General features: G+C 45.8%; 1 protein-coding gene and 1 long non-coding RNA gene across 2 annotated transcripts in view; one reads left to right on the top strand and one right to left on the bottom strand.

Moving 5' to 3' along the window:
• Nucleotides 1–3,973, bottom strand: part of Gclc (glutamate-cysteine ligase catalytic subunit) — a 40,644-nt gene extending 36,671 nt beyond the window's left edge. Inside the window, exon 1 of the mRNA XM_038321674.2 lies at nt 3,560–3,973. Within this exon, the coding sequence (XP_038177602.1) occupies nt 3,560–3,709 (150 nt within the window). The 5' untranslated portion in view covers nt 3,710–3,973. The remainder of the gene's footprint in view (nt 1–3,559) is intronic.
• Nucleotides 3,974–5,018: 1,045 nt separating this feature from the next.
• On the top strand, nt 5,019–12,536 carry LOC119810307. The gene is made up of 3 exons (XR_005284732.1): nt 5,019–5,062; nt 6,188–6,746; nt 12,445–12,536. It is a non-coding gene; the product is annotated as an uncharacterized LOC119810307 (long non-coding RNA).
• The last annotated feature ends 1,032 nt before the right edge of the window (nt 12,537–13,568 follow it).

Below are 13,568 nucleotides of genomic sequence, written 5' to 3'. Positions count from 1 at the left end.
TAATAATAATAAAAGTAGTTATCGCTATATAGATTTCCCAGATCAATAAATTCCCTTTCTTTTCCCTTTCTTTTCTGGGAATAGTGGAGATTAAACCAAGGGTCCTAGGTATACTAGGGAAAGAACTCCCTAAATGAACTAGCTCTGCATCAGTACTAATTAGTTTCTTTGAGACAGGGTCTCTGTATGTAGCCCTGGCTGTCCTGGAATTCACTACATAGACCAGGCTGACCTCTCACTACATAGACAAGGCTGACCTCACAGAGAGATCCGAGGCCTGTGCCTCCTGGACACTGCGGGGGGGGGGGTGGTTGGGGGGTTGAAGAAGTGTGCCACCACACCCAGCTTCCTCCAATACTACACACTCACCGAGCTATAAACAAAACCTGTATCTGGTTCTTCAAGTTAAAATTCCATTTCCTAAAGAAACAGCATAATAAATGGTGGCTAGAAGTAGGACCTGTCATACTAAAGGTGAAATAGGCATGTGTAGGAAGAACAAAAGACAAACAAAATAGCAAAGCCAGTCATGGTTCCAAGGGAAACAGCCTAAAAACAAACAACAAACCACCCAAAAAATAAAAATAAAACAAACAAATAAATACCTAGCCAAACTGTATATACCTGAACTGTAAAGGCTTGAAGAAATAAGAGAAAGTGAAGCAAGCAAGTTCAAGATCCAACTCAGTTTGGCAAACACTAGACACAAGGTTCTTTCTCATGTGGAGATATAAACACTGTCCTCGTACACAGAGCCACACATTTCTGAAGAGGCAGGCTCTCTTCCAAACACAACCATGACCAGTTTTAAGGTTTGGCTGCAGTTCTTTCTGTTTTTTTCCAACCAAGCCCAGGGCCCAATAGATGCAACGTCAAACCTTGTAAAGCAGTGGTTCTCAACCTTCCTAATGCTGTGACCCTTTACTACAGTTCCTCATATTGTGGTGACCTCAACCATAGAATTATTTCGTTACTATTTCTTAACTGTAATGTTGCTACTGTTATGAATCGTAAATATCTGATATGCAGGATATATGACATGTGATCCCCAAAGGGGTCATGACCCACAAGCTGAAAACCACTATTGTAAAGTAATATTTGGTATCAGGCCTACCCAGCGTAACATATCAACCTGAAACACTTCTACCAGCAGGGCTGGTCCTCATCTCCAGAGCCCATACCACTCACCACACCTTTTTCTACTTTTATCTGCTCAGTCTGTTTCTCAGTTATTCCCAAGGCTTCTACTTAGACTGTGTGTAGGAACTGACCAGCCTTCAGACATCTCCTCAGGGTATGCGACAACAAACTCCCCATGCAACCTTGTGCTGACTTTCAGCTCTTGAGGCTGACATCAACAAATACTTCAGCAGGAGACCACCAGAAATGGAAGTACCACCACAGAGTCTAGGAGAGGCTCAGTATCTGTACTCTGAAGGTCAAAGGCAGGAGTCTGAACCCTGGAGGAGGAGAGCCATGATTTCAGGAGAAACGGCAGGGTAGGGACTTTGCCTCCTAGGAACTTTTCAAAATTCTAATTCTTCCGAGTGTCAGGCTATTTTCAAGTAAACTCTCAACACTGGAAGGCTGGGGAAAATTCGGCTTATAGGTTTATATATCAGTTATGACAGAATATTTTCAAAAAGAAATTTGGAAATGTAGTTTCAGCAGCCACTAAGTTTTCACAGGACATTCTTGACATCATATCACGTAGGAGCCATTTTAGTCGGGCACCTTACTAGAGGATTACACACACCTCCGAAGTCCAACTTCTCAACAGGCATGCCTAAAGTGTTAACTGGCTCGGTGATCGTGGCAGAAGCCTCTAAACCCAGCATTCAGGAGGCAGAAGCAGGCAGATTTCTGTGAGTTCAAGGCTAGCCTGGTCTACAGATAGAGTTCCAGGACAGCCAGGGCTACACAGTAGTAACCTGTCTATAGAAAACACACCAAGTGTTAACTGGCTACAATGCTGGACTCATACAGACAGAAGACAAGTGCACAGGGTTGCCAGGCTGCTCCACTCCTTGGAACTTTTGAGGGGAGAAAGGCAAACCTCGTCCTAACACCACCCACCAATGCCGGTCATGATGGAAATGTGTTCAGTACATTACATTTGACGTGGCCTACTCTACAGCTCTTCTCTGGTCGGCTTACTCAGCAAGGGCAAGCTACTTCAAACAGGTAGTTGTATATTCTCTTCTTGCCAACAGGGGGAGCACTCCCCCCCAAACCGAGAGAGGATCCAGGCAGTGCCTGGTAAGAGAAATGACAAGGAGGAAGGGGGCTCTCTGGAGTGCACAGCTGTGCTTCAACTGCATCCATCTCCTCTGGATGTAGTTCTACCCACAACAACAATTACAAAGACATTAACTACCCCCTCCCGTTTTTTAAAGTGGAGTATGGAGTCCTAGTTAAACGTCAAAAAAAATGCAAAAATAAATTTTTGATTGTTCAAGAGTGGCAAGTTCCATGACAACTTCAAAGGATGCCACAATTTGCTGCCAGCCATACCAGGCACACTGTTAGGCCCTCGGAAAAACAGGTGAACGAGAAGCATGTTCCTGCCCTGTAAAACGACACACAAAACCCAGACGAGTAACTGTCAGATGTTGCAAAGAGACAGAACTTTAGACTAAAATTAGAGAACAGCCAAACATGTCCCTTCTTTTCTTGTAGAAATGTGAATTATTAGTCTTTATACTTTCCTAGTTCAAGCATAACTCTTCCAGCTGCAGATGGCAGAGTCATCTACCAACACGAGACACAGAAAAATTAACGTTTTGCAAGAAGATATTCCATGCTGGTGCAGCAACACTTGAAACTTAGCCCAAGGGTGCTAGTACTATTATTACAGGAGCGGCACGCTACCTATGGTAAATGCCAAACCCACACAACAAAGGGGCAGACTCCTCCAGAGGTCATTTAACTTTATGTATCTTATATCAATGTGTTTTTTTAAAAAACAAAAACAGAAACAAGAAACGCATAAAACTAAACAAACAACAGTTTTAGCGTTGCCGATTTTGATTCCAACAAACGGGTCCCAGAGACCATGAACAGGTTTTAGCACTGACTGGTTTAGCTGCAGGATCTAACCAGCCTTCCCTAACCTTGAAGTTGTAAGCATTTACAGTTAAACGGGATGGCTAAGTCTTCCAGACTGTTGAGAGACAGCCCCAAGCCCTTGGATCTAGTAATGTATTTGTTTAAACGTATCACTCAAGTTTGCGGACAGGTGTGACATGTGACAGCCGTTTAAAACGAACCTAGATGATGGAGGGTCGAAGCAAACACCCTGGAGAAATAAAACGTGACAGCAAGCCAATCAGGGCAAGTTAGTCCCGTTCACACACTCATCTCCAAGGTGAATGTTGTGACGGGGCGGCGGGAGGCAGGTACACACTCACGCGCACACACACCCCCCTCCCGCTTAGGCCCTCCCAGAATCCGAGCGGCTTTCGTCCCGACAAGAATGAATGAGCTCCAGGCGCAGCGCCGAGCCCGGCCGGCGACGGGGCCGCGGGCGGCCTGGCCGAACAAAGGCGCGCGGGCTCACCTCGTCACCCCACTTGAGCACGTCCTTGTGCCGGTCCTTGACGGCGTGGTAGATGTGCAGGAACTGGAGGATGCCGTGCCGCCGCACGTGGTCGGCGTGGCGCTTGGTCTCCTCCCAGCTCAGCGGCGAGCCCTGGGACAGCAGCCCCATGGCCGAGTCCTCCTCCCGGCCGCAGCTCCGCCCTGGGGGCGCCCTCGGGCCGCGCGGCGGGCGTCCCGTCCGTTCCCGCTCCGGCTCGGACCCCGCCGCGCGGGTGACAGCCCGGGACGCGGTCTCTCGCCACCGCCCGGTCTCGTGCTCCCACGCCCGCCCTGCGGCCCAAGCCGCTGCGGCAGCGCTCCACTCGGCACCGCCGGTGTCGTGCACTGGCTTCCTACTTGCGAAGCGAAGCTGCGCCGGCACCGAGCATGCCCAGTTCCGCGCCTGCCGCTCCGTGCGCCGCGCTCCGGATTTTATAGGCTACGGCGGGGGCGGGGACCGAAGCGGCGGGGCGGGGGCGGGGCCTGAGGCAGGGGCGGGGCTCAGGCCGTAGGCGTTCGCGGGTGGCCTGGCTATCAGCGAGTAAGAACAAGAGAAGTCATAGTCCCAGGAGATAAAATCCAGGTCAAGAAAAACTGATGGAATGGATGTAAAGCAGACCAGATTGGTTTTTTTTTTTAAGTGGGAAGGGGGCCTCATGCTTACAAAACGGTGAGAGACAAAAAAATGTGTTGTGAAAAATATTAACTCGGGAGTCAGCTGGAATATTTATTCAACTCTTCGAACCTGTATAGATTAATACTTTTTAATGGGTGTTGTACATGGCTTGGATATGTAGAGTCGATTGCTGGTGATTTACATGAATTCATGTGTCTACAAGGGGTCAGGCATATAGATGCAGTCACTGTAAATCGTCTGAGTTAACTGTTTGTCTATGGGATCTGGTTGGCGCAGACATTCATTGTGCAGAAGATGTCTTGTGACTATCTCCACATAGGCAGTGTGAGGAGCAATCTTCAGAAGTTCCCCCACCTCAGAACCTAGGATTCACCCAGCACCAGGTTGGAGAGCTTTACCATGCACGCTGAAGGCACTAAGAGTGGGATTAGGTGGGAATGAAGGGAATGTAGCACCTTGCCCCTGAATAACTGTTCGATTAATGTTTTGCAACTGGATAAATATATGCAGTAACTAGCTGATCCATTCCTGGAAAGAGGGCAAAAAAAAAATTATTACACCCTTTCTCCTAGACTGTAGTTACATTTGTGTGTGTGTGTGTGTGTGTGTGTGTGTGTACTTAGAGACAAGACCTCACTAGTAATCTGACCTGGCCTTGAACTGCCTGGAGCTTCCTGAGTTCTGGAATTATAGGTATGAACTTCTACTCCTGTCTTAGAGTTAATGTTTAATAAACACTAGTCACATTTAATAAACACTAATCAATGAATGCATGACAAGAATATTTTCTCACTGCCTTCATATTGAATGTGCCCATCAAAGAACTTGGGACCATGGAAATTGAAGGTATGCTGTGATTTCCACAGTGGGGTGTATGTAAGTGTGCGTGTGCATAGGTTAGATGATATCTGAGGAGACAATGACATTAATGACTAGAATAAAAAAAAAAAACCAACTCATTCAAATTCCCCCCCACCCACTCAACCTCTGCTGCTTACTGTCCCTACCTTACTGTGTCCTTCCCACCAGCCCTCCTGCAGAAGGATGGCCATTAACCACTGTGTTCTGGTCCTCCTTCACTTTGTCTGCGTGCCTGGGATTCTCCAGCTGACACACTCCTTTGAGCCTTGGTTATTTTGTCTTGTGTCTGAATGTGTATACACCTCTGCTAACATATACATAACACTATATATGCTAGATGGTGACTTTCTTTGGAGTAGAGCTGATGTGTGTGTGTGTGCACGCACGTGTGTGTGTGTGTGTGTGTGTGTATTTTATATTTCTAGAAAAGTGCTCAATATAGCCTACTGCTTAGTAAGTGTTAGCTTCTGTGTGGAAAGAGCCGATATGGGGAGAGGGAGAAAAGCTGTTTCACCTGTATGTAAACGAACCCAAGGATCATTTGGTTAGTCTCAAAATTTCGCCCTCCATTTCCATGCACCTGCATGATTCAGCACAATAGCCACCAGCCTCAAGTGGCTATTAAGCATTGGGAGTGCCACAGACGTGACTGAACAAGTGAATTTTTAGTTTCATTAAACTTAATTGTGCTAAATGTTTCAGATTGATTTCACTTGGCAGTGGTGTCTCAGATCTGTAAACACCCCCTCACTGGAGGTTGTGATAGGACTACCACAGACCTGAGGCTAGACAAAAAAACAAAAACAAAAAACCCCAAAACGCTAAAATTTCATCTTTCATTCGGTAACAGGGACACTTACACATAGGTTTGGAACAAGTTGGGAATGTGAACACACTGAATTTTCAACTGTAAATTTTATGGAATCGAAATGCAAATTAAGTCTTCCAATGAAAATTTAGTGACCCAGGAGACTAGTGTTGAATACTTACAACAAAAGTAAAAATAACTCACTAAAAATTATATTTATTACATGTTGACACAATAGATTTCAGGCGTTTGGCTAAAATAAATAGCACATTATTTACGTTGCTCCACTATTTTCTTTTCAGTTCTCTAAGGTGGCAACTGAAAAATCTTGACCTGTGGCCCGCACTAGCTATACCTCGTTGAAACAGAGCCGGGGTAGACTTGTTTACACGTTGGAAAGCACTTTCTTCATACACCTCCTCTGTTTTCTCAGAGACCAGGAAACGGTCTCCAGGGAGAGCATCAACTCAGTGTCAGGAGGAAAGAGATTTGCACGGTTCAGTTAACTGAACAAGTTCTAGCAGTCAAATTCCGACGCGATGCTGAACGTAGTGGCTATTTAATCGGTGATCTGTGTTGACCTACATTGGGTTGGGGTTCACCATCGCGTTGGGAGTTCTCCGGCCCCACGTCCAAATTTTGAACGTTCACTCCCACGCGAAGGTCTCAGAACTCCGGAAGATAACTTAGGCACAGACACTGTGGCGCCACTGGGCAGCTCTGCCAAATTTTAAGTCATGCTCCCTGCAGTGCCTTTAGCTATGTTCAAAAAGAAAAGAGGCACCCACGAAATCAACGTTCAGCAAGCGGCTCCCTTCTGCCAGTGCTTTCTTTGCACCTGCACGTCTCCAGGATGGCACGGTACAGAGTGCAAACCCGTCGGCAGGGTTCAGCGGGGGAGCATAGTTTTCAGCCGGCAGCGAGTCCGGGGGGGGGGGGGGGGGTTTATGCTAAGAGGAGAAAAAGCTCCCAGCTTGCAGAACCAGCTCTCCCCTCCGCCAAGATCACAGGCGCACCCGGGAGGAAAAGCTGGGAGTCTCGGGGCACCCAGCCGTGCGCGCAAACTCTGTGCGCCCACCGAGCCGGCGAGCGAGCGCACGCGCGCGCGGTCAGGCCCCGCCCGCCCGCCGGCCGCGGGAAAACCCGGCCGCGGAGCTGGCGCGGGCCCGGCAGCGCCAGGGCGTCGTCGCACGCCCGCCGTTGTTGTGGTAGCGCTGGCCACGTGACCGCCGGACCGCCTCTCCGGCGCGCCGTGCCGCCTCACCGTGACTCAGCACTCTGCGCGGGCTGCTCGCCCTCCGGGTCTGGTCCCGAGCGGAGGCTGTCGCGTACCCGCAGGAAGGTCGTTGTCGTAGCAGCCGTTTCAGAGACGCAAGTCCGGACCGCGCGTCGTTCCTCGGGCGTCACGCGATTACGTTTCCTCGTTGGCGGCTTTGCTGAGATCCTGGGAGGGGAGCGGAGGCGCTGTGCCCTGGGGACTCGAGCTCCCCTGGGTCTGAGACCTAATGGCCTCCAGCGGGTTTTAATAAACTGCCCTGTGCTGCGTCTGCCTTATGCCACACGCTTACTTCAGTTTCAGGGGAAAGCCAGAGAGTGGACCTATTTACCGAGTTTTTTCAGTGAGGCCATTGAGACCCAACAATATGCCAGCTACACCTGTAGGGACTGAACCGTGACCTCAGTCCGCCTTCTTTCTGCTCCAGCACATAGCACAGCCTCACCTGTGGGATTCCAGGTGTGATATCACTTGCCATGCACACCTCTTTTGATACACTCCTTCTCCAAAGCTTTCAAATTCACTAGGGAAGAGCTTCAAGCTTACCTGGTGGAAACAGCCATTCCTTCCGTGTATGTGGTAGCAAAGTACAAATGATGTGGAAGGGATTTGGTTTGCACCCTCCATTTGAATTACACTTGGCATTTGTTGAGACCTAAGGATGTGGCCAGATTCCGGGGATGGAAGAGGCCTAAGAAACAGGATTTCACGAATTTGCATGCTATGTTTACTGTCAAGGGACCTCTCCCTTCTCACCTGCTATAAGTGAGTCTGAAGGTTAGGTTTCCCCTTCATCCTAAACATTCTCTGTTGTCAGTACTACTAAAAGAGTTGAGGATGTGTAATATTTTTGCACTGTGTAGTATTTGAGCTCTTGCTGTTGAGATGTGCCAATATTTTAATGAAAATGCAAAGCTCTTGTGAGTGATGTGTTTTGTTGTTTGAGATAGGGTTTCAAGTGGCCCAGGCTGGCCTCAGATTTACTGACAGCCAAACATAGGCTTGACCTCCCAAGCCTCCTGCCTCTACCTCTCATCTGCTGACATCACACACCCTGCCTCTTTCTTTAGTTTATTTAGACTTTTGAAAAATAAAAAAAAAAAGTGCTTGTCTTCATGTAGTTGAGAAGGTCAGCAAGTGATGAAGACCAGTAGGAAATTGTAGAAGATGTAAGAGCAAGACATGATGCAAGCTCTCCCAGGACATGGTGGGTGGGATGCTGAACACATAGGTGAACTCCCCATACCAGGTGAGCAGTTTGCCTGTTTGTCTTCAGTCTGGATCAGGATGAGGAACTAAGACATTATTCAATAAGTATAATTATGACTTGGACAGTTTTATGTACATTTCATTCCACATACCAAATAAATAAAATGCTCAAAGAGTGTGGCCTGAGTATCTCAGGGTACTCCTGTACTGACCTCCTCCATCCCTCCATCCCAGGGATGGCAAAGCAGCTGATTAGATGGCAGTCTTCCTGATCTGGTCACAGCTTGCTGTGGGCAGCAACAGCCTTTGTGAGAAATATACTCTGTGGCCTTATTGGGACATTAACTGGAACTGGAACACTATAAAGGTTGAGCAAGGAGGATTTCTAGTTTAAGGTCAGGTTGGACTGCACAGCAAGAACCTGCCTCAAATGGAAGAATCAGGTGGGGTGCAGGAAGAGAGGGCCAGGAGAGAGTTTCCAGGTGTACAGGATTAGGAAGAAGGTTAAGAAAGACTATTTACTAAAAGGCGCTACTCCATTCTACCGAGGAGGGGCCCCTCTCAGTGGGGAAGCCCAACAAGGCACACTAGTAAACAGAATCACATTTGTTCCAGTCTGTTTGCTTTCAAAGTCCAAGTTCAATCCACTCACCTCACATAGCTAAAAACAAAGCTTAAAAAAAATATAGGGTAGACATTTAAATAGGAGCTATAGCTTACAGAGTGCTTAGCCAGGGGGGTAAATGCGAAGTAAAGGAATGAAGTAAAGGTATACATTTCTTATATACCTACAATATTTAGATTCCTTATCCATAAACTTACAGGAGAAAGCACTGGTTTTAAATATGGATTTATAGTTTGGCTATTTTGTTTGTTTGCATGATTTTCTATGTTACGTTCCACTACTTTTATAAGCTGAATTAATTCATAGCATTTAATTCTTACAGAAATATGGAATCATAGAAAGTGCATGCTTTCTATGCAAATTAACCCTAGGTATCTTGACTGAGTGATGGTTTAAATCTGCTGTGGGATAATACTTCTGTACACTGGGAAAATGCATTATTTTCATTGTTAATAAAAAGCTGATTGGCTGATAGGTTGGCAGGATTTTCGGGACAGAAAGAATTCTGGGATAAAGTATGAAGTCAGAAGAGATGCCAGCCAGCTGAGGAAACAGGATATGTAGAAAATGAGGTAATAAGCCATGAGCCATATGGTAGAACTTAGATAAGACGTATGGGCTAATTTAAGTTGTAAGGAGCTGGCTGAAGATAAGCCTGAGCTATTGGCCGGGCTTTTATAATTAAGATTAAGCCTTTTTGTGATTATTTGGGAGCAGCTGCTGAGACACATAGAAAATCCACCCACAGAAGTCATTCAATACAGATTTTCCAAATAATACGATTAGGCTTATTGGGTCAAAACTGTACAAAAAACCCTCTTAATCTTGGTATTTGGGGGGGGGGGTGTGTTTTTATCTCTATACCATTATATTTCTTTATCTATAGTGACTTTAGAATAATGTCTACACTGGGCCATGGATAGGCTTAATTAACATAGCACATGCTATGTTCCTGAGCTTAATCTCTAGGAAACCCTCATACATGTACTCATTGCTGTAGTAGAACATTATGGACTTCATTGTGTGCCAATGAAGGGAGATACAGGGGAGGCCTCCAGGCATGCCAGAAGTTGTGGTCATAAATGCAGACTTGAGAGAGAAGAGTACACAGGAGTTAGGCTAGCCAGAAAATCTGTAAGCAATGGTTTGTTTTAAAAGGAAAATTCTTTCTTAAGATGGCCCTTAATAAGCACAGATCTTTTCTTATCAGCATAGTTTCATCATGTCATATATGAAAATTCATATCCAAAATGAAACACCTCTGTCTAGAGCTGTCTTTCAAGGTCACGGTAAAGTGACGTTCTTCTCTCTCTACAGATAAACAAATACAAATTTCTTGAGAGAGCGTGAACTGTTTCCACATACTGGGAACTAAGCAGAGTTTACACTGCCCCCAGTGGGGTCAGGAACAGGCCAGTGTGATGAGGAAATCCTCATCCTGAGTCATAATTTGTTGCAGTGATGGTAGCAGTAGCTCAAGCCCCGAATGTGAGGTCGCATCTTAGGAAGTAGATTATGGCTGAGGTCACAGTGGCAGCCTTTGTCTTCCTTGTGTAAACAAGTAGTTACCAAATCGTTTACAGAGCTGGGAAAAGAGTCCCTGGAGTAGGGCTTGCCCACAAGGATCTCCACACAGCCCAAGTGGGGCCATGGAGAGCTTTCTACAAAGGGCCGTTATTATTTTCTAATCTGGACTGAATATCTTCACAGATTAGCTGGGAAATTAGTGGTAGTGTTGATCTGGGCCACACAGAATTTACTTTGAAAGTTTAGCATGCAGAGTAGCATGATTATGTTGTTCTCATGGAGATTTCTTCCTAGAATAAGAAGACCCGATAAATTAAATAAGATCCCTTTTAAATGTCTTTTTGAAGAATATTATAGAGAGCCTATTATTTCATTATCAGACTGTGTTTTGTTTAGTTTGCCAAAAATTTAGCCGCAGGTGCTGTGATCTAGCCTGCTGGGAAGCTTACCAAACTCCGAAGAGAATTTCCCTCTTTTTTCTTCTGGGCTTGACATAGACGAGTGAGGTAGAAACGCTTTCTCCACTTTCTTCCAGGTAGGGTATCCTAACTTCCTTCTTAAACGCAAAGTAAGGAAATGAACAACAAAACGAAACAAACACCACTGGAGAGCGCAGTGTTAAAGTGTCAACAGGATACTGTAAGTCAGCTTGGTCGGTAGCCTAGGTTACTATCAAAATGTAAGGTAGTGTGCCTTCTGGCTGTCCCTCATCGTGTTTCTCTCGGTTTTTCTCTTCCGATCCACCTCACTCCCCTTCTCCTTTCTTACTGATTTCTCTCACAACCTCTAGAACACCTCCAAAATTCTTTGCCAAGAAGCTCCTAACAGTCTCTTCCTAGACTTGCAGCGAGTTTCTTCCTTCATTTTTGCACATTTCCCAAGGCTTCTCCTGGTCCTGAAGTCAGTATCTCCCTTCCTAGTGTGGGTCGCTCACAGTCCGAGTTCTCTGAAGTTGGGATCTGAAGTCCAGCTTAAAGCGCCCTTCCCATCTTACTGCAATGTGCAGATGTTTATTTCCTCCTCAGTCTTTAATCATTGGTGCCTTTGAGATTGGTGCTGCCTGGCTTACCACCATCTGTCATCTCCTAGCAGATCTGTTTCACACACATGAATACCATTCTTATCGGCTAACTTTTACATCTTAATTTAACCCATCTCCATTAATCTACGTATTGCCACGAGGCTGTGGCTTATCAGGTAAAGTTCTGGTGTCTGTCTCTGGCGGGGCTTCCTGACTTCTCTTTTACTCTGCCTCCTTTCTCCCAGCATTCAGTTTAGTTTTCCCTGCCTAGCTCTGTTCTACCCTATCAGGACAAGTCAGTTTCTTTATTAACCAATGGTATTCACAGCATACAGAGGGGAATCCCACAGCACCTCCCTTTTTCTGTTTAAATAAAAAAGGAAGGTTTTAACTTTAACATAGAAAAATTATATACAACACAACAGGTATCAAGCAAGAATTACAGTTACAATATTTATATCTACTTTATCTTTTATCATAACTAAGAAAAACTATAACTGTCTATTCTTCAATTCCATCAAAGACTCCATAAGGATATAATATTACCTAAGTAAACAACTTCCAAAACTCTAGAATTGACAGAGACACCTCACTGCCTGGACAGTCACCCAAAGTTCTTCTGTAACATTGGAGTATCCATCAGGTCAGCAGGGAAGTGAAGTCTGAGGGTGTGACCCAGAAGATTGCCTGATCTTTAATTGTGGGCTTCTACTTTTTGAAGTCTGGTCATGGATGCTCTCTTGAGTGGGTTGGAACTACCTGAGCAGGTAGAGGAAAGAATGCAATTTGCACCTAGGCATTTGTAAAAGGGTTGTAATTGAAACTAGAATTAACCTTTTTTTAAACAAATTTTATTTATTTATTTATTCATTCATTCATTCATTTATTTATTTGTGTATAGGTGTTTGACCTGAATGCAGACATGTTCATGGGGTATGACTGGTGATCAAAAGAGGATACCACACCCCTTGGAACTGGAGTTACAAATAGATGTAATTGACCTTGTGAGTACTGGGAATTGAACCTGGGTCCTCTGAGAGAGCAATCAATGCTCTTCTTAATCATCAAGTTATCTCTCCAGCCTTGTAAGCCAGAATCTCTTTTCAAGGCAGGGTTTCTCTGTGAAGCCCCAACTGTCCTGGACACTCTGTAGACCAGGCTGTCCTCAAGCTCAGAGGTCCACCTGCCTCTACCTCCCTCATGTTGGGATTAAAGACATGTGCCACCATGCCTGACTAAAAGCTAGAAATTTAAGGTGGCTATGAGCAAAAGGAAGGGAACGTAACCCTGAATTCAAGAAACAAGCAACTTTTAGGTCTGTAGTCAACTTCTTCAGAAGTTCACTGAAGCTTCTCTTTTTTCCAGCCAGGTCCTTCCCTGCCATAGAGAAGTAATAGGAAGGGTAGAAAGCCAGTCCACAGCACGGTCTCCAGTGTGAGCAGCTGGAGGGAGGCTTGAGCTTGTTGGGTCTACTGATTGCTGTTAAAACCCATGATTGTTGTGACTGCAGCGGAGGAATTTTGTTACTCCCCCATGACTACATCCTCTTATACTTTGCTTATTTTTGAGTGGGAGAACATGCCTTTCTTTTGACATTCATCCTGGAGTGTGGTTGCTGTCCTACATTCTCCAGTGCAGAAAACCTGTTTTCCCTTGCCCAGCAGGTATCAAACTGCAAATTGCTTCCTGGGATTCTGTGTCCTTGTCTTCTAAGTGCTGGGCTTTTGTCTAGTTTGAAGCTGGGCAGGGTTCGTGCATGCTGCTCCAGTCTGTGAGCTCAGATGTCTGTCAGATCTGCTGTGTCTGGAAGTTGTTTCCCTGATGTCACCCACCTCTGGCTTTCACAATCGTTTTGTCTCCTCTTCCCCCACAGATTCCTGAGCCTTGATGGGAATGGTTTGATAAAGACATCCCATTTAGGGCTGCGTGCTCCAAAGTCTCTCACGCCCTGCACATTGTCCCCGTGTGGGTCTCTGGTAATTACCATCCTCTGAAAGGGAGATCTCCTCAGCTGAGGGCCGAGCA

The sequence above is a fragment of the Arvicola amphibius genome, chromosome 3, assembly GCF_903992535.2.
Source record: "Arvicola amphibius chromosome 3, mArvAmp1.2, whole genome shotgun sequence".
Classification (NCBI taxonomy): domain Eukaryota; kingdom Metazoa; phylum Chordata; class Mammalia; order Rodentia; family Cricetidae; genus Arvicola; species Arvicola amphibius.
Note: the sequence above shows the minus strand (reverse complement) of the source record. Positions and strands in the feature narration are given on the sequence as shown.